A 20,309-nucleotide genomic window follows, 5' to 3' on the forward strand; every position below is an offset into this window, starting at 1 on the left:
CAGAGTAGTTCTTTGGCTCTACCAGAGTAGGAAGCCACTGACTGGCCAGATAAACATCTGGATGGACAAAAAAATATCAGTCACCAGAAAAAAAGATTGCCAGAGCCTTGGCAAATTAGGAGCTCTATTGCTGACTAAGCCACTCTCATTTGCTAAGTGAAACAGTGATAGTATGGTGTTCTTGTAATGTGTTGGACCAGTAGGGTTGTCATTCCTTCTTTCTTGACTCCTACCTTTCTGTGGGTGGAACTGCTTCTCTTCGTCACACCTTTGGCCACTCCCTTCTGGTGTTACTTTTTCTGTAGCCACTCCTAACTCCTCACCTCAGAGAAAAGGTTTTCCTTTCAAAATGGAATTTAGAGTTGCAAAAACCCCAATACCTCTCCTACCAGCTCATTATAATCTGCCCCAGACAAACTGACTTTTCATTATCTAGAGATAAAGGTCTTGGATAATTCTTGTCTCATTCTTTTCTCTTTGACTCTCTGTCCTTCTGTATGTGTATGTGTTAATCTGTTTCTCTCTGTGTTTTCTGGTTGTATGTTTCTCTGTCTCTGTCTCTATCTATCTGTCTGTCTGTCTATATGCCTCTGTGTATGTGTGTCTTTCTCTATCACTCCCTCCCTCCCCCTCTTCCTTCCTCTCCTTTCTTCTTTCTTCCTCCTCCTTCTCTTTCCTGTCTCTCTCTGTCTCTATCTATCTATCTATCTATCTTAACTATCTGTCTCCCTGACTCTGTGTGTGTGTGTGTGTGTGTGTGTGTGTGTGTGTGTTTCTCTTAACTCCCTCCCTCCCTTTTCTTTCCCTCTGGGAAATTTTAAAATATTAGAATCAATAATTTTCTTTCTATTACTCTGAGCCCCAGTCAGAGAATTGCTCTGGAAAAAATATATATCAAAATATATATCATAGTTATAAAATATATTTCTTTCCCCCTCCCAGGTGGTTCCCTCTTTTCTGTGCTTCATTTTTCAGGAAAATAATGTAATAGTTAACTGTCCTTATCATACTTACATAAAAATAAATAAAAAAGTAATTGAATATTAAGACATGAAAATAAGTTCTAGGGGGGAAAGATCCACATTCACTCAGGAGACAGACAAAAAAAAGGAGGAAAAGAAAGGAGAAGAATAAAAAGAGAAAAATGAATGCATATTCATATAGTTCCTACTATATGCTAAGTACTTGACAATCGTTTTCTCAACAACCTTGTGAGATACATGCTGTTATTGTTCCCATTTTACAGTTGAGGGAACTAAAGCAAACAGAGATTAAGTGATTTGCTAAGGGTCACATGGTTAGGAATTGTCTGAAGTTTGAACTCAATTCCAGGAAGGAAGGAAAGGTGGGAGAGGGAGGGAGGGATGGAAGGGGGGGAAAGAAGGGAAGAAGATAGGAAGAAAGGAAGAGAAGGAGAGATTGAGGGGGAAAAGGGAAGGGATCAAGAAAGAATGAGAGAGGGAAAAAAGGAAAGGAGGGAAGGAAAGAAGGGAAGGAGGGAAGGAAAGAAGGGAAGGAGGAAGGGAAAGAAGAGAGAGAAGGAAGGGAGGGAGGGAGGGAGAGAGGAAATGAAGGGAGGGATAAAGGGAGAGAAGAAAAGGAGGGAGGAAGGAAGGAAGGGAGGAAGGTGGGAAGAAGAGAGGGAAGGAAGGAAGGAAGGAAGGAAGGAAGGAAGGAAGGAAGGAAGGAAGGGAAAGAAGGAAAGGACACACAGAAAGAGACAGAGAAGAAAAGAAGAGTACTTTTCTGAGATATTCTCTCTTCTTGGATTGCTTAGCTGTCCACAATCCCTTAAGAAGAGAGTAGCTATATTGTCAATCAAAATCCAGACCCTATCAGCCACAGGATCTGAGAAACTCCCAGGAGAATTGAAGACAGAAGCATTGGATATTGTTTTTCTTACCAGCAACTATCTAGCTCCAGCATCTTTGTCTCCTGGCAATACCAAAGGGCATTGAATATTATTAATATCAAACCCACTACCTATTATGGTATTTCCTCAAAGAAGGGTGGAGAAATTAGGGAAGATCAGACTTTGACTTGAGATGAAAAATGGAGAATGTCTTGGCCAAGAAGTCAGAGCAGTGAAAGGAAGAAATAGCTACCATATAGCAGGGCAACATGAAGTTTTCCACTGGATATGCAAGGCCGTAGTCAAAAATGAGGAGATAGATATTCCTTTGATAATGGATTTCAGAGAAAAGGCAAGACTTTTTCAGGAAGAAAAAATTTTATGAGATTGAAGAAAAAGGCTCTAGTTTACCATGAGTATATGGGAGGGAATAAAGGAAAATAGAGGGAAGTTGTCTGTAATAAAGATACTAAACAAACTATATTTTAAAGCATTACTGGAGTTAGCTACTTAATGGTGAATTCTTTTTGTAAATTAATAATTTCTTTGCCTTTAATTTATATCAGTAAACCTGAACTTTCACATAACAATCAAATTTTTTTATCTAATATGTGTACCATAAGGCTTCAAGTCGTACCAACTGGCACTAGGCAAATGACTCATCTGGCATCAGCAGGTCCCCACAACTATATCTGTAGTGTTGAGAGGAGGGTCAAAGCACTTGAGGGATGAACATTTTTCAAAATGTTGCATTACTGGAATCAAGAGAGAAATGATCCTCAGGGAAATGAACAGAAACTAATTAAAGTTGATAAAGAAAGCAATCTTATCCAGAAATAGAGGATAGAGGAGAAAGCATCCTTGAGATTGATCAGTTTGAAATCCTGCAGTATTGACTTGGATGCCTGCTATATGCTCAATGAGAATCACTTCAATCTGGATATTTCCTCATGGGGACAGATTTCTGACTGGATAATTTGGAAAGAGAAGAGAGGAAGGGTAGAGAAGATGGAAGGAGCTAGTTTCTGTTCCAATTTTATAGATGATGATTGTTACACAAAGTGGTTAGAGATCATTGCTGAAGCTATAGATTCAAGGGAGGAATCTCTTCTCCCTTTATTTGCCATGGCCTTCAGATGCCTTTACATTTACATTGATCTTTACATTGATGATGGTGGAACCTCCAAAAAGAATCTGAGGGTACCCTAAGCTGTCATTGCTCTCTAGGATGATGATGTGGTAATGGCATAGTGGAATGGGTGCTTTATGACTAGGAACAAGTCACATAACTACTTTGGATATCTCATTTTCCTCAATTATAAAATGAGAGTGAAAATATTTGTAATGGCTACCTAACAAATTTGTTGCAAGATTCAAATAAGATAATATGTGAATAAAATGCTTTGTAAACTTTAAAGTGGTCCAGTTACTATTCAGTGACCTCAAAACCATTGACAAACTGTTAAATGCTGGGAATAATTATGATAGTAGTTCACAATGCCTAGTTTTTCATCTGCTTATATATGTAATTATACAAAATCAACCCATATCTCTTCACAGTTTATCCCCAACTGCATTCAGCATCATTTTGGCCCTGCAATATAATCTGCTCAGATTCAAACAACTGCTTCCACAGGACAGGTTGTCAAAAAATAGGACTGTCTGTCCCAGCCAAATGGGGAAGTCTGGTCAAAGTCACCTTAGCATTTTTAGTTCTTTCTACCTTAAGCTTCCCATCTGTTATTTGAGGAGTAGGAAATCAAAACAGACTATGTGATTAGGGCCTATGAAAAGGCCCTTGGGTTAAAAGTACTATGTAGATACCACCCAAGGGACTCATTTTAGTGGCTATGGAGTAGTGGGACAAATAAAGAGTGGTCTAAGCTTTATACCATCTATAACTCCTATTCCTAAAGTACTCTCTAGGTCCTGCTTTTGGTGTATATTGTGTGAAGTGACATAATAAACCCAATGCTGGCATTGTGGTGATTTATTTTCCAGCAATGGTAATGAGCTATCCAAATCATCCACACTTTCTGTCTTCCAGCCCTTAGCAGGATGCCTGGCACACAGTAGGCACTTAATAAATACTTTTTGACTTGGTTCCTTGTAAGAAACTCAGGGTGGTTAGTAGAAAGGTTGATGGATTTGGTATCGGGGAACAGGATCTTGGTTCTACTTCTTTCCACCTATGAGACCTTGGGAAAATCAGTTGCCTCTTTTCTTCAACTGAGGCTCATTAGAGCCGCCAGGATCTCTTCTAGTTCAAAACTGTATGGCAAACTCTGGCAACATAGATATCTGCAATGAAGGAAAATACATGTGGCCGTGATTCTTTTTATGAAAAATATGATAGGTCTAAAGCAACAAAAAACAAGATCTTTGTCTCATTAGTACCATTTTCTAACCAGCTGAGTTAGTCTAACTAGATCACATACCACAGGAGTTAAGATCCTGAATTAGTATTTTTCAGTTATGGTGTCTTTCCCCTTAGTCCTCCCTTATGCCATGTAGCATTTCCTCTAACTCCACTTCTCCTTATAGCTAACTTTTCTAGAGTTTTAAGTTCCTTTCAGGATTTAGCTTGCCAGCAAAGGACATACCCCAACTTCATGGGGAGATCCCTTTCTACTTGGTTAATTATAAGTTCCGCCAGGGAACTTGTCTTTCATATGCTGTCTCACTATATTTCATATTTACCATTCCTAGTATCTACTGTGTCCCTTCATTTTGTCTATAATCTCATTCCTAAATAAACCTGTCTTTTACCAAAGAGAATGCTGTTGTGAATACTTCACATGATTGGACTCCAATACTTGATGTCTACCATCATCTGATGTTTACGTAAGTCACATTAGGTTCTTTGCCCTTTTTATGATCTCTTGGATACAGAAATAGTAGTAAGACTTACATGGAAAGACTTAGATGAATTTATGCTGAGTGAAGTGAGCAAAATCCAGAGAACATTGTGCACAGTAACAGCAACATTGTACAATGTTCAATTTTGATAGACTTAGCTCTTCTCTGTAATTAAACGATTTAAGACAATTCTAAAACTCAAAATGGAAAATACCATCGCATCCAGAGAAAAGAACTGTGGAATCTGAATGGTGTTTGAAGTATAAGCTTTTCACTTTTTTAAAGTTTTTTTTCTTGTGGTTTTTCCTTTTTATTCATATTCTTTCACAACATGGGGCACTGTGAATATATGTTTGATATACATATATAACCCATATCACATTGTTTGCTGTCTTGGGAAAAGGGAAGGGGAAAATTCGAAACTCAAAATATTATAAAAGTGAAAATAAAGTACTATTAAGTGGGAGAAAAATACTTGAATGAAGGTCTTCTCTAGGAGCTCCTTGTACCAGTGAAATAATAGAGCTGGTTAAAAAAAAAAACTTACATTTATATATTTTTTAAATTTATGTGTGTGTGAAAATTGGATTACTTGCTGTCTAGCAGTGGGGGAAAGGGAAGGAGAAAAATTTGGAACACAAGGTTTTGCAAGGGTGAATGTTGAAAACTATCTTTGTATTTTGGAAATAAAAAACTATTATTAAATAAATACGTGTATGTGTTATACATATATATGTATATGTATTGAGGGTTTTTTGGTTTTCCCCCCTGAGGCAATTGGGATTAAGTGACTTGCCCAGAGTCACACAGCTAGGTAGTATGAAGTGTTAGAAGCTACATTTGAACTCAGGTCCTCCTGACTTCAGGGCTGGTGCTCTATCCACTACACCAACTAGCTGCCTCTAGTGTAGTGAGGTTTACAAAGTTCTTTACAGTCACAAATCATAGTAGTGAGAGAGATTTCAAGAGGCTAGCTGACCTAAACTTTTGCTTTCAAGGAGTTAAAATATGATTTTCTCCCAGACTTTTCTTAGCCATCCTCCTCATCCTCCCTTTAGACTCTGCCTCTAAGACCCTGGACTCAGATAGGCAAGCTTTCCCCTTAGCTTGTGCAGTATCAGCCCATCACACACTTCCTATTTCCAAACCTTACCACCCTACTTAAAAGCCCTCTCTTTTCTAGCTCCCTTCTGATCCTCAAGTTTTTATCCATTAGAATATAAGTTCTTTAAGGGTAGGACTTTCTTGTTTGCTTACAACTTACCCATAATATCCTATCACAATTCTAATACTCAAAATTTTCAGCATAGCAGAGTACCTGGTACACAATAAAAGAGTAATAAATGCTTTCTCATTCATTCATTCATCTCCTTTGCACATAGGAGAAAACTAAAGCTCAAGAAGTCATGAGTTGCCCAAGATCACACAATTAATTAGTAATAGAAGTAATAGGAAAAGAGTATTATTTCTAAAGTCAGATGATCCGAATTAAAATCTTGCCTCTGATACATTCCACCTGTGTGAACTTGGGCAACTTATTTTACCACTCTGAGACTCACCTGAGTGGTAAATCCTGACGAATTTCCTGATCTATAAAATAGGCTGAGTGAGATGTCCACATGGCATTTCTTCCAGTTAGGTCTATTATAGTAGACTTATATAGTATAGACTTACTCAGTAAACTTATAAAATACACTAACTATTTCCCAAAGCATCCCTGTCCCATTCAGAGGTTTTCTATTATTCTTCCCAATGTATATGAACTTGCTTCAAAACACTTTAACTCATCTTATAAGAAAGTAGAATATCCCTTAAATCTGGTAATTTTACACATGGGGAAGCTGAAATAATAACAAAAGAAATAGTTTAGCCATACTTGACCATTTTATTCTGTGGTGGAGACAGAAATAGACAGGAAGAGGTTCCATTTTTGCCAGTGATCACTCATTACTAGCCCCATCACTGCTTTCTGAAGAGGATCAGATGAACCCAGTAAGCAGGTGGCAGGGCATACTTGCTCCTCCTCCACTGACATCTTTCATAATGAACACAAAGCCTGGACCTCTATGTCCCTTCCTAGGGGGCTCTCATTGTACAGGCATAAACCTGGCAGAGATGGCACTGAGCTTAACAAGTACTTCCACCATAACAGATGATAAGCAAAAGATAGACAGCTTTATACATCGCAGTAGCTGAAAGTATTTCTTTTCACCCTTTTCTTTTTCTGTTTATCCCAAAATGATATTAAAAATGGGGTAGAAGAGAGACGATTGGATCCTGACTTTTTTTAGCATAGTTAGCTGTGAAAAAATGATCTGACCCATTCCCTGCTTTTGTCCTTACCCATACGCTACATCACCCATTTCAGCAGAGAGGAGTGTCTGAAAAGAAGATAAAGAGAGACCATTCTTCACCTCAATTCTGACGAACTTGAAGCACAGAACATGAGTGCTTTGGAGTGAAATGTCAAACTTAATGTGCCCAGATGAATATTGTAAGCCTGTCAAGAAATAGCTTACATGTTGTAAACTTTAAGGACATTAGACTTGAAATCAGGAAGATCTGGATTCAAATTTTGTCTCAGAAATTTACTAGTTGTGTGACCATGGATAAGAAATTTAACCTCTCGGAGTCTTAATTTTTTCATCTAGATAATGACCACAACTATCTCATAGGATTGCTATGAAGATCAGATAAGATGAAATATGGAAAGGTTGGCAAAGCTCAAAATGCTTCCTAAATTTGCTGTTATTACTATCATTATCCCCCTGTAGAATATGAGTTCTTTGGGTTCCCAGAACTGAACAAAATGTCTTACACATAAGAAAATAAATGTTGGATTTTTCTAAGGCTTGGGTAAAATAGAAGACAATTTTGTCAGAAATCAGCACTGAGATTGCTTGCTGTCTTGGAGGGGAGAGGGAAGGGAAGAAGGAAGAAAATTGGAACTCAAAATTGTATAGAAAATGAATGTGAAAAAATGCCTTTACATGTAATTGGAAAAAGATACTATTAAAAAATGTTTAAAGAAGAAATCAGCATTGGTGGAGGGGGGTGTAAAGGGGAGAAATTCAGGAAGTAAGTCTAAGAGAAATATAAAATAATTCATATCTATTTTCTCCTTTTTTTGGAAAAAGCATTTGGATTGTACTTGAATTCCTCTCCTTGTCAACCTTTCCTGCTGTCTATTAGGAATTGCCTGAGAGTAGATACCTGCATTTATATGATTCCCTCAAGACTTTTCTGCAGGAACCTGACATATTAATATCATTTAATTTCCATTAATGTTTTAAATGTTAAAATATGGAAATAGATCACATTATTGTTTGATTGCTTTCTGTATTCCATTAGTTCTTCGATCACAGACATCACAGACTCATGTTGGAGGGAAACCAACAGTCCATCCAACCTTGGGGAGATCTTGGTTTCCTATTTCCCAAGACTGGCCTGGGGAACTGGCACTGGTTAGGTCAACACAATCTGCTGTTTGGATTCTCATTGTTGTCTTTACCTTTTTTTCTTCTGTTCTGAATTCATTCCACTCTGACTAATTGAAAGAAATGAACACAAGTCTGTCTTTCCCATGATACTAAATAGTGGGGCACTTCTAATGTAATAAAATAGCAGCATTGCTTGAATGGGGATCACCAGGTTTTGATGAAGATTGTGCAATGTAAAAGAAGGGAAAGGAATATGAGTTTGGTTAGAGGTCTCCAAAGATTAGGATCATGCCTATTGCTTGCTTCTTTAAAGATAGGAGGGGAAGGAAAGAACAGTAAGTATACTTTGAGTATGTTCTACCTGTTATCAAAATACCAGATCAATGCATCTAGAAAAAAGGTCAAACCATCTTAATTAGACCAGTGAGACAGATTATTATCTTTATTTTAAACTAATCTGATTAGGTGTTTTGACTTGTATAGATACCATTCAGGAAGCTAGTGGGAGCAAAAATATTAAATAATTCATTGTCACAGCCAAAAGGATCTAATGAATAAATACTGCTGGTCAGTATTAAAAGCTCCTACAAAAGGGATCTGGGTTTAAATTGGGTGAGAAATGTCACCTCACAGTCTCAATTTCCTCAATCATAAAATGAAAGTTAGACTAGATGATTTCTAAAGTCTTTTCCAATTCTAAATCATTCCCTGATCAAATATGATAAATTCTAAGGGATTAGGGTCCAAATAAGGTTCCTGTGTTCTATTCATATTTCTTAGTTTTATTTGTCTCAAAAACCATGGGAAATTTCTTCTCTTGTTTGTGCCGGTTTGTTAATTTCAGAAATGCTGCATATCACTTTGTGTTTAGATATAAATGATTTAGAAACCACTAAACCTAATATCCCAAAAGTTCAAAAATAGAAGAAAGGAACCTATATGTACAAAAATATTTATAGCAGCTTCTTCTTGTAGCACCCAAGGACTAGAAACTAAAAACAACCCCACCAATTAAGTATTGACTAAGCAAGTTGTGATAAATTAATATAATGAAATATTACTTATAAGAAATGATGAATTGTTTCAGAGGAAATTAGTAAGACTTCTATCATATAATACAGAGTGAAGGTTGCAGAACCAGAAACATAATTTATAAAATGACAACATTATAGAGAAAAACAACTTTGAAATGCTAAGACATGAATATTTGGACATGGCATCATGAGAATTTGTTTTGCTGGTCTGCTGTTTTTGCTTGTCTTTGTTGTGAAGGTTTTGTTTTTTGTTGTTATTCAATTGGGGAATGAGGAATAGTGAGAGAGAGAGATAATGTTATAAAAATAAATAATTTTTGAATTGTTAATTATCATTTTAAAAAATGACAACCACAAGGAATTGGAAACAAAGTATACATCCATTAGTTGAAGTAAATGACTAAACAAAGTACATCCATGGATTTTACATCTATGAACATCACTGCACTGTAAGAAATTATAAACATGGGGACAGCTAGGTGGTACAGTGAATAGAGTCCCAGCCCTGAAGTCAAGAGGACCTGAGTTCAAATCAAAAGAAAAAGAAAGAAAGAAAGAAAGAAAGAAAGAAAGAAAGAAAGAAAGAAAGAAAGAAAGAAAGAAATCATAAACATGAAGAATAGAAAGAAAGAAAGAAAGAAAGAAATCATAAACATGAAGAATAGAAAGAAAGAAAGAAAGAAAGAAAGAAAGAAAGAAAGAAAGAAAGAAAGAAAGAAAGAAATCACAAACATGAAGAATAGAAAGAAAGAAAGAAAGAAAGAAAGAAAGAAAGAAAGAAAGAAAGAAAGAAAGAAAGAAAGAAAGAAATCATAAACATGAAGAATATAAAGACTTATGTGAACTGATAAAAACAGGAGTATCTAGAACTAGCAAAACAGTATGCATCACTATGCATAAATATTGTTCAATTTTAATGAGAAAGTTTGGTCCCAAAGAAGAAATGAGAAAGTTTACTTCCTTCTTTTCTTTACAGGAGTGACCAGAGACCAAACATATTTTGTATATTATCAGACTTGGTTGAACACAATGGTTAAATTTTCCTTAATTGATTTTCCCTTCTCTTTCTTTTTCTTCATTACAGGAGATGACTCTTTAAGTAGAGAAATTAGATGTATAAATATATATTTTTAATGGGTAATCATTGAAGCATAGATCAAAGTACATTAGGAAAAAACCGCACTGAACTTGGGAGTCAGAAGATTTGGGTTCAAATCCCATGTGTTACCTGTGTGACCTCAGGCAAGAAACTGCTCTCAGCCTCAGTTTTCTCATTTGTAAAACTAAAAGTTAAACTAACTGACCTCTAAGACCCCTTCTAGCTCTAAAGCTATTATCCTATGTTTTGATTTTTTTAACCATTTCTTCTAAATAAATGCCTGGAAGAGCTCCAAAAGCACTTTCTCTTAAATTTATCTTCTTTTGGCATCTAGGTCATTGACAAAGACGGTATCCATGACCTGGACACTCCTTCCTTTCTAAAAAGAGCTCCTAAACCCGCCCCCACCCACAGCCATCCTACCTGCCAGTTTATCTTCTTGTGATTGGTTCATTTCCTTTTTGTTTTTTACACTTTCAAAATTCATCATTCACAGAGAATTAGATAATACCAATAAAATGGATATTGACAAAAAATAGACAAAAGCACACAGAAGGGAGGATGCTCGACCTCCTGAGAACCTCTAGTTTTGAATCAGAGTCATAGGATTAAAACTCAGAGAAACATTAGAAGCAGCTGTTTAAAATCCAATCCTCTCACTTATAAATGCATCCCAAAAAGGTGAAAGCCCAAGGTCATACTAATAGTGAGTGACAGAGGCAAGATTTGAAACTAGATCATCTGACTTTAAATCCGTTTTCTTTCCACTATATTATGCTCCTCACCCAGATCCCTGCTCATAAAAGCCTCCACCTGACCCTAACATCTGGTACAAAGCCAAGAAAGTCATCATCTGCCATTCCGGATGTCAGTGATCAGAATACCATTTGTCTCTTTCCAAATCACCCACTCACATAGCTGAGATATTTGCTGTACAGGGTGATCTGGAGCCAAGAACTACCAGATATATAAGGGTATGTGTGTGTGTAGGGGATAGAGATGCAGGTAGGTCAGATGAATATGTATTATGTATATGAATGGCTATGTGTACCTGTTCACAAACACGCAGTATGTGCATGGGTGAAACACACATGTATCAGTATCTCTGAGTGGAAGCATATGTGAACAGAAAGAGTAAGTATGTGCTGAGGTAGATATATTGGGAGCATGGGGAATGTGATGTGTTTGTGAATTTGTCTACAGGATAAAGATGGATAAGTGAATGTGAATGGAGAACATCAGCAAGTATTCGTGAGACTGTAGTCAGATTTAGTCAAACTCCAGAAAAATTGTCAACCTTTTTCCACTAGCTAGAATTCCCTGCCCCTACATATTCTATTGCTATTATTCAATCATGTTCAACACTTCATGATCCCATTTGGGGCTTTCTTTGCAAACCACTGGAGTAGTTTGCTATTTCTTTCTCCAGCTCATTTCACAAACGAAGAAACTGAGGTAAACAGAGTTAAGTGACTTTCCCAGGATTACACAGTTAATAGTCAGGTTTGAACTCATGAAGGTAAGAGTTCTTAATTCCAAGCCCAATGCTCTATCCACTATGCCTACTAGATCTTAGCCATTCATTAAAAACAACCACTACCTTGTTAAGATGATGCTACCATCTCCCCTTAAAATCTGATAGAAACAACCCAGGACTCTGAACCCAAGATCTTTAGGAATATCAATGCTTGCACCATGGCCTTCAGACATTGCACTGAGAAGCCATCCCTTCGTGGATGTAGCCTGGCCACTGCTCCTTCAGGAGCTACAAATACAACTACTGAAAATCTAGAAAAGAAAGTTCTTGCCACCAAGGTCCCTGGCACTATCAAATGGTTCAGCACGAGAAACTGACATAATTTTATTACTAGAAATGACATTAAGGAAGAGAAATGAATATCTGCTTTATTGTACCCGAAGATCCATGGGACCTATCTAATGTGCAACTGAAATCTTCCATATGTGTTGTCTCCCCCATATATGATTACCTTGAGAGTGAGGAAGATCTTAATTTCTTTTTGTATCTCTAGTCCTTAGCACAGTTCTTTGCACATAGGAAGAGCTTAATAAATGATTCATTCATTTATTCAAGCTGTTCAAGTTTATCCGAATCCAGGTAGGATTCAATTATTCTCATTCCTGCTGATCTGTCCTCTATTCTATTAAATATGATCTGCATAGTACAACCTGTTGTCTGTCTACTGACTTTTCATGACCCCATTTGGGCTTTTCTTGGCAAATACTGGAGGGGTGTCCCAATTTTTATAGATGAGGAAACTAGGGCAATTAGGACAAAATAACTTGCCCAGGGTCAAACAATGATAAAATTGTTACTCAAAGATGAGTCTTTCTGATTCCAGACCCAGTACTCTATCCACTTCACCACCTAACTGCCCCATCACACAATATAGCACTTGATAATATCATTTGAGGTCGATGAATATGTCTTTTACTTTTCTTGTCCTCTATCTCATCTCAATAAAGAGGAGATTCCAATGATTTGGTGAAATAGTCTCAGTAACAACAGCTTGACAGAGGGAAAAACACATAAACAATCCAATTGGTACTGAAGGAGGTGTGTAGAGATGGATGTGTAGAGAAAGAGCAGAGCTTTACTTCCTCAGGTCCTCTCTCTTCACTAAAAGCTTGAGCTACTCAGCTGTCTCCAGCCCCTCCTTCCCCAATATACCCTTTCTTCTCACCCCACATTGTCTACTTAAACATTGCCAAGAGGTGAGAAAAATAGAACTGGACTAGGGGCATGATGGCAACAATTACTAGCATTTATATAGCTTATAAGTTTTGCAAAGTACTTTATAAATGTAATCTCACTTGATCCCTGACCCAAAACAAAAGGCAAACTACCACTATCCATGAACCATGCCAGCAGTTGCACATGGAGTCAATCACTAGGAATACCTCTTCCCTGGGACATTAGGAGGCAAAAGAATTGTCGATGAAGATAGGGGCATTTTTTCAAGGAAATGGAACTTTCACCATTGTTTAGAGAAAAAAAAAGCATGCAAGTATGATTTTCACTTAATCCTTGTTCTATCCTGAAGGAATAAGATGAAAGGAATTTCACAGGAGTGGGAAAAGGATTTCTTTTCTCTAATATCATAACCCAGGGAGAAGATAGGCCAGAACTATTCCTGTAGTCAATCAGATATCTTCATGCTATCTTTTCCAAAAGCAAATAAAATGGAAATAATGAGACAGAAAACACCAAAGCAGGAGACAAAAAGAAGACACCCTTGAGGGGCAGGGTCATATAATTAAAAATACCCTAATTTTAGACAACAGACCTGGGTTCCAATTTTAGTTCTGCTATTTTCAAATTATGACTGTGGTCAAAACACTTTGCCTCTATAATCTTCATATGTAAAATGTAGATAATATTTGTACTATCTTCCTCAAGAGGCAGCATAGTAGATAAAGAACTGGCCTTGGAATCAGAAAGACCTGCATTCAAACCTGTGTCTGGTGCATACTGACAGTGTGGTCGAAAGAAAGACACAACCTCTTAGTGCTTTTAGGAAACTCTAAGCCTATAATCTACTGTAAGTTATTGCCCAGTGTAGATGTTCCCTTTACCGATGTAGATTGCCAATTCTTCTGTAATTTGTAGTTTGAGAGGTTAAGTTACTTGTCTAAAGTCATATAGTTGGTTTATGTCAAAGACATCTCTTGAACATGAATTTTTTTAATAATACTTAAAACTCAAAAGAGGATCCCAAAGAACCTCTAGATTCAAGAAATCACGCTCCAGTTTGAGATGAGTTGTATTCATCATCAAACCCAAATAGGGTACTAGATCAATTAGAACATTCTAGCATAAGACCATTTTAGCTGTTATAGAGATAAAAAAAAAATACCTATGGAGAAGATAGTTGTTGAGTAAAAGGGGGTGAAATGGAAAACATGAACTGAAAGGGAAATCTAGCTACATCAGCACCTTTTAGATTTTGGCAGAAGGAAAGGAGGAAGCATATATATTTGCCTTTCTGACTATCAACTATCCACCATTAGAAAAACCTCAAGTCAGGAAAGAAAAAGACATAAGCTCCTCACCAGTCCTCCTTCCCCCACAAGCCAGAAGCCGGACTGCTTCTCACTACAAAGTGAACTGCTCTTGCCCTATTTCGGGAATAGCATGGCGCAGAAGCTATATTTGAAAACCGAGGTAAACAAGATCTCAGCCCAAGTGGATGGAGCACAACAGCTGTCTAAGATTAATCGCACACAGAGAGAGTCATCCGGACACCAGTGGCTTTCCCTTTCATCCTCAAGGGTAACCCCCGGATCTTCTGTTGTTCTTGACCACCCACGAGGAATCCCGGTCCCTGTGCAGAGCTGCTGCCTGGGGTCCTATAAATGGCACTAGGACTATTTTAATTTCTCCTTGTCCTCCTTCTCTTCCCATCAGTGAATCGCACCATTCTTATCTGGCTCTCTACACATCCATCACCCTCAAACACCTTCACGTGTATGTTTTTTAATCATCAGAAGCGTGTGTATCGGGTGAAGGGAGGGAGGAAGGGAGGGGAGAAATTTATAGCACTGCATTAAAGACATTTGTTCTCTTTAACGTGCCCGCCCCCTTCACCCCTCCCCCTGGGTTCACACATACAAACACACGCGCGCGCACACACCTCACACACTCATGCACACACATAATAGGACGAGAAAAACTGCCTTTTCCCGGGTGCAGCCGCTTTTTCCACAGCTCTCAGGTGCTGGGCTCCTAGGGTTCCGGTAGGGCAGCCCCAAGCGGTCAGCCCCGAGTCCGGAATGGGGGGCCCAGTACTCCCTCTGGTTTCGGCAAAGAACGCGGGCGGGGCAGGGTATGTACAGTTGGGTTTTGATCCTGCGTTTTTCCCTTCACCTACCCTACTTTTTTTTTAATCCCCATCTCCCGGTCTTCTGTCCTCCACCCTCACTCCCCGAAATCCTCCCTGACCAGCATCAGAGTAGTAGCCAAAAGCTGGCCGAGGCCCCACTAAATCTTCCCAGTCTAAGCGCTCCTCCTTATCTCCCCATTCCCCAAATTCTCACACATTTCCTCTATTTCCCCAGATTTCCCCTCCTTCCCTTTTCCCTCCCCCCCCCCCACCTCTGCCGCCCCAGGTCTCCACCGCTGAACTGGGCACTCGGGGGCTGCAGGGGCTGCTGGCTAAGCGTGTGTGTGTGCGTGGCGCGTACACACACATTCACACACAATAACATAACACACTCTCAGACTCAAACTGGGGCATACACTCGCACAGACACACCAATGACACACTCACAGACAACACAACACATATGTCACAATCCCAGACACACACACCCTTCCCAGACCCACAAACACAGCACACATATAAAACAGTCTCTGAAGCACAACACACCTCTACACACACACACACACACACACACACACACAACTTAAATCATTACACTTCAAAAAAAAAAAAAAAAAGAATCTATCCTAGGGCCAACTGGACATCTTCAACCTTCCCTATTTTCTCAAGTTCCCCGTTTCTAAACCAGGGGGTTGGGGGGGGGGGGAGAGGGGGCGGGGAGCAGGGATGATCTTCTACTCACCTTTGGCGATGGCCTCTCTGCTTCTGTCCTAGCCGGGGGAATTGGGGAAGGGGTCCGGGAAGGGGCGGTGGTGGGGGGCTCGGTGAGAAAGGTGCGTGATCCCCCCACCACAGGGCCTCCAGGTTCACAGGCAGCTCATCGCTCCCGCTGGCCGGCCGCAGACGGGGAGCCGAGTGCTGGGCATATCAGTCCCGAGAGCCGCGCGCAAGCTGTGGCTCCGCAGCTGTCAGGGCGCCGGGGGGCAGCGCATCTGGAGTGCGAGGTTGGGGAGCGAAGGGGTCGGGGTCTGAATCAGGGGAGCTCAGGGTTTGTCTCACCACTCTGACTTTTTGTTTTAAATGCAACAACAGCAACAAAAGACCCACCCACCCCCCCAAACCGAAGCACCGACTCTGCACAACGACTCTGGGAGAGCCCCGAGTCCGGGAAGGAGGGAGGAAACGGCGCAGGCGGGGATCACGCCGGCGAGGGAGGCGAAGAGGAGGGTGATCGATAGGGAGAGACCCGAAGGTTTAGAGAGCCCCCTCCGACCGCAGTCACGTCGACCGGGCTTCCCCCAGTCTGTGGCTCGCCGGCTCCCTCTCTCACACCATCACCGCGGGAGATTTCCCAGCATCTCGGCGGAAGAGGCGAACAGAATGAACTGCTCGGCTGGTTTCTGGGCGAGAGAGAGAGGCTTGCCCATTAAGCTGCAGCAAGAAGCCAAATCCAAAAGCCAATCTCCAAGCCTCCAAACCACACGTCACCCTATCAGCTGGGAGCGAGAACTGCAACAGTATGACAAGCCTTGCATATTTATTCCTGAGCCGAGGGGGAATTTTCAGATCGCTCGGGCTCCTGTGGCAGGAAAGCCAGGGACAGAATCCCTAGTCCAGAAAACACAAATGTATCCAATTTAAATTTGCCACCCCCACCCCCTACACATACGCGCGCGCGCGCACACACACACACACACACACACACACACACCTTTAAAACATACAGCAGCGAGGCACCAAAAACTAGTCTGGCCCACCAGAGTTCTTCTAGCAGGAGGGGAAATAGCCAAGTAGCCTGACCTGAATTTCGCCTTGGGCTCTTCTCAAGAGTGAGCCAGAAGGGAGGGGCTTCGCGGGGCGGGAGGGGGGGGGGGGACTGAGAGGAGGGGAAAAACAGCAGGGGAATGCAGAAGAGGCTTCCCCCCTGTCATTGAAGTAGCCTCCTGCAATTTTGAAATTGAGGTCTATGCCAAGCACATCTGTGGGGTTTAAATATAACAGGGAACCCTTACTCTGTCAGGGACCGCCCTGGTCCTTCCTTGGAAGAAACTGTAACTCCTCTCTTTCCTCTCCTCTCTTTCTAGCTTAACAGAATCCAACCTTTCATCTTCTTAACCAAAACCAAATAACAACTTGGGAGGGAGTTGTGGTGAGGAATGGTACATATATATTTTTTAATGTTGAAAGCCAAAAATAAAAGAAGGCTGCCTCCTAACTTGCCCTTGGTTTGGAGTCTGAAGACCAAAGGGAGATGGTCCTTGGCGCCAGGCTGGGGTTTGGGGCTTGGCTCTGGGCATAAACTGTACACATGTAATCCTGGATTCGATGCCTATAATTTCTTCTATATTTGTCGATCTTAACCTTAATGGTTGAGGAGTAGGTGTATGTCTCTCCCCAGAATATGTATTATCTACTTTATAGTTCTATCAAATTATTGCATTCCCACAGTATTTTGTATTCCAGATGCAGGGATACAAATAATGAGTTTACATATAGCTTTAGAGTTGTAAGGATTTAGAGGTCTATTAGTCCAACTAACTCATTTTGGAAATAAGAAAACTGACACCTGGGAAGATTTTGACCTGACCGAATTCATATAGGTTATGAAAGTAGTTCTAACTCTGGTCCTGTGAATACAGTCCCCCTTGTATTCTACCTCCTCAGCCTGGCTAGGATCTGAACAGAATGAAATCTATCAAGACTCCATTCTCTTGAAGCCAGGTTACAGTAAGGGAAAGATTGACTATGACATATTCTGGTTCCCAGAATAGGTAAAGTTGGTTTCATAATATTAGGTAACCACTGTGATTTACCCAAAATTAGGCTAGATAATATGAATTCTTTCCCCAATCCCACTTTATATTTCCCATTCTTTCATTCAGCATTACACTGAACAATGGACTGGGAATCTGAAGAGCTGTGTTCAGATCTCACTTCTGCCACTACTTAGCTAATTGACCTTCTTTGCTCTCTTGTATTCAACGGTCTCCAATCTTATTCTTTGCCCCATCTTTTCGAGGGCAGAAGGTGGAAGGAGAGAGGGGATTGTCCTAGTATCCTTAGTCACAGGTTATTTAATGTCACAGTGCCCCCAAGCAATTCTTTAGTACTATTAGGGACCTCCACTCACCCTTCCCACTTCACAACTGCCATAAAAGGTATATTGGAATTATGGAGGAATAGGAAGATTAGCCAAGGAGTATGTTCTCATTTCCAGAAATTATTAGTTTGACAGCAATGCTCCAGAGCCCAATTAATTTCCATTGGGAGTGAGGGTCATGCCATTTAATCATAGCAACTGTACCTAGTCCCCAATCCTAAAACCCTATCAGCTGTTTTCTAGTGGGGAGAGGGATGGGTTTTAGTTTGTAACTAAAAACAGCCCTGAAAAAAAACTTGGGGGCAGATGGCAGTTCATTGTTTCCCAATAGCCTTGGAGGATTAGACTAAATGACACCAAAGTTCCCTTCCAGCTCTGAGAGACTATGATTTTATGAAATCAGAGACAGAATATCTCCTTTGAAACTATTTTTCAGTACTTTCTACTTCTAGAAGCAAAAAGTGTCAGTGGGTAAGGAAGTGATTCCTCTCTACTTCCGACAATAATGATTTATAGAATGAGCATATAGTGGGCAGAAGACATGGGTACATATGCATTGGAGGGTCTGATACTGCACCTCAAATCCCAGGATGTCTTCTGCTTCTTAATTCCTTCCCTGAACACAGCTCAGCAATTTGTAATCTTGAGAAATGGACATTTAACAACGTTGATGGTAACATTTTGAGTCAAAGAATTTCTGATTTCCTGATTTGAACATCAGCCAACAAAAGGGTGATTTCTGCAACAGCACACTTTTCAGAGGAGATGACCAACAACAGGATTATCTCACAGATGGAGGATTAAAGAAGCTATGGCTGGCCAGAAGGTTTGGATTTGGGAGTTCCTTAGACAGTGCTGATCTAAGGTGAATGTAAAATATCTATTCAGCAGTTCTAAAAATAACCTTTATCTTGTTGAGACCCAGGATGGGGAGGTGGTCTAGTATACTGAACATTATGGACTGTTTGTGGACCATTTTTATGTTTTCTGTTTTTCTCTGTATGCTTTTGAGTCTTTTGTGTCTTAAGAACTTTCTGTGAGAGAGAGAACAGGAAGGAAGAGAAGGAAGAAGAACAGAAGGAGGGATGGAGGGAGGGAGGAAAAAAGGAAAGGAGGGAGAAAGATTGGGTAGGTAGTTAAATATTGTAGAACAGCAAAATATCATGGAGAGAAACTAAGTTAGGAAGACTGGGTTTCAGTCCAAACTCTACCAACAACTAGTTGTGTGACCTTGGATAAGTCACTTCATTCTTTGAGCCTCAATTTCCTCATTATAAAATAATACTTGTATTAGATTAAAATCCTTTTTAGTTCATAGATGTTAGTACAAAGAAATGGAAGAAAATAATAGCATAGAATTGAACACTGGAAAACTTGGATTCTTATTTAGTGGGTAACAAGTTAAAATAATCTTACGTGTCTGACATGATCGGCAAGATTGTGATTGGTTAAATATTTCAGCTACCAAAAAGATCCCAATATACCTTAATAATTCTATTAACAAAAAGGTCTTTCAAATATACATATCACATCTCATATTTCCTTCTGTGTGCTCTATGCTACTCACTCTTTGTCCACCCCTACCAATGAAACATGACTTATTGTCTTCTACCTGTACCTTTACTAAAGTCTGACTGAAATTTAACTCTTCTATGAGGCTTCCCCTTCCTTGAAACCCACTCTGCCCAAATTGGTAATGACTTTCCCCTTCATAACTCAAAGCATTTTTGTTACACAACTGTCCGATGTATTTCTCATGTTCCTATGTTGATATCTTATTACCCTATTAGACTATAAGTTTCATGAGAGCAGGAATCATGTGTTAGCTAAATTTTGCCTCACTCCTAGCACATTGTTCTGCACACAATTAATGAATTAAGCAAGCAATTAATGAATATTTGATGATTCTTGAAAATCAAAAATTCATAAAAAGTAGGTCTCATAGGGATAAATTATAGGATATCAAATAAGATACATTATTATAACCAAATAAATATTATTAACTGTACCAAGGAGTCTGGGGAATAAGTCCTGATGGTATACTTACTGGGACTTCAGGTCTTATAAAGGGCTGGGAAAGAAGG

General features: G+C 39.6%; 2 protein-coding genes across 5 annotated transcripts in view; one reads left to right on the forward strand and one right to left on the reverse strand.

Annotated features, from left to right (window-relative positions):
• The window catches only part of SLC8A3 (solute carrier family 8 member A3), a 208,155-nt gene extending 191,925 nt beyond the window's left edge, over window positions 1-16,230 (reverse strand). For 3 of the 4 annotated variants that reach the window (XM_051977689.1, XM_051977690.1, XM_051977688.1), the window contains exon 1: window positions 15,868-16,230. The gene's annotated coding sequence lies outside the window, so the exon portion shown is untranslated. The remainder of the gene's footprint in view (window positions 1-15,867) is intronic. The other variant, XM_051977691.1, reaches the window with a different exon arrangement.
• LOC127546668 (uncharacterized) lies at window positions 14,438-16,766 on the forward strand. The gene is made up of 3 exons (XM_051973669.1): window positions 14,438-14,575; window positions 15,033-15,128; window positions 16,218-16,766. Exons 1-3 carry the CDS (start codon window positions 14,438-14,440, stop codon window positions 16,764-16,766), a joined length of 783 nt encoding a protein of 260 aa, XP_051829629.1.
• The last annotated feature ends 3,543 nt before the right edge of the window (window positions 16,767-20,309 follow it).

The sequence above is a fragment of the Antechinus flavipes genome, chromosome 2 (assembly GCF_016432865.1).
Source record: "Antechinus flavipes isolate AdamAnt ecotype Samford, QLD, Australia chromosome 2, AdamAnt_v2, whole genome shotgun sequence".
Taxonomy (NCBI): Eukaryota; Metazoa; Chordata; class Mammalia; order Dasyuromorphia; family Dasyuridae; genus Antechinus; species Antechinus flavipes.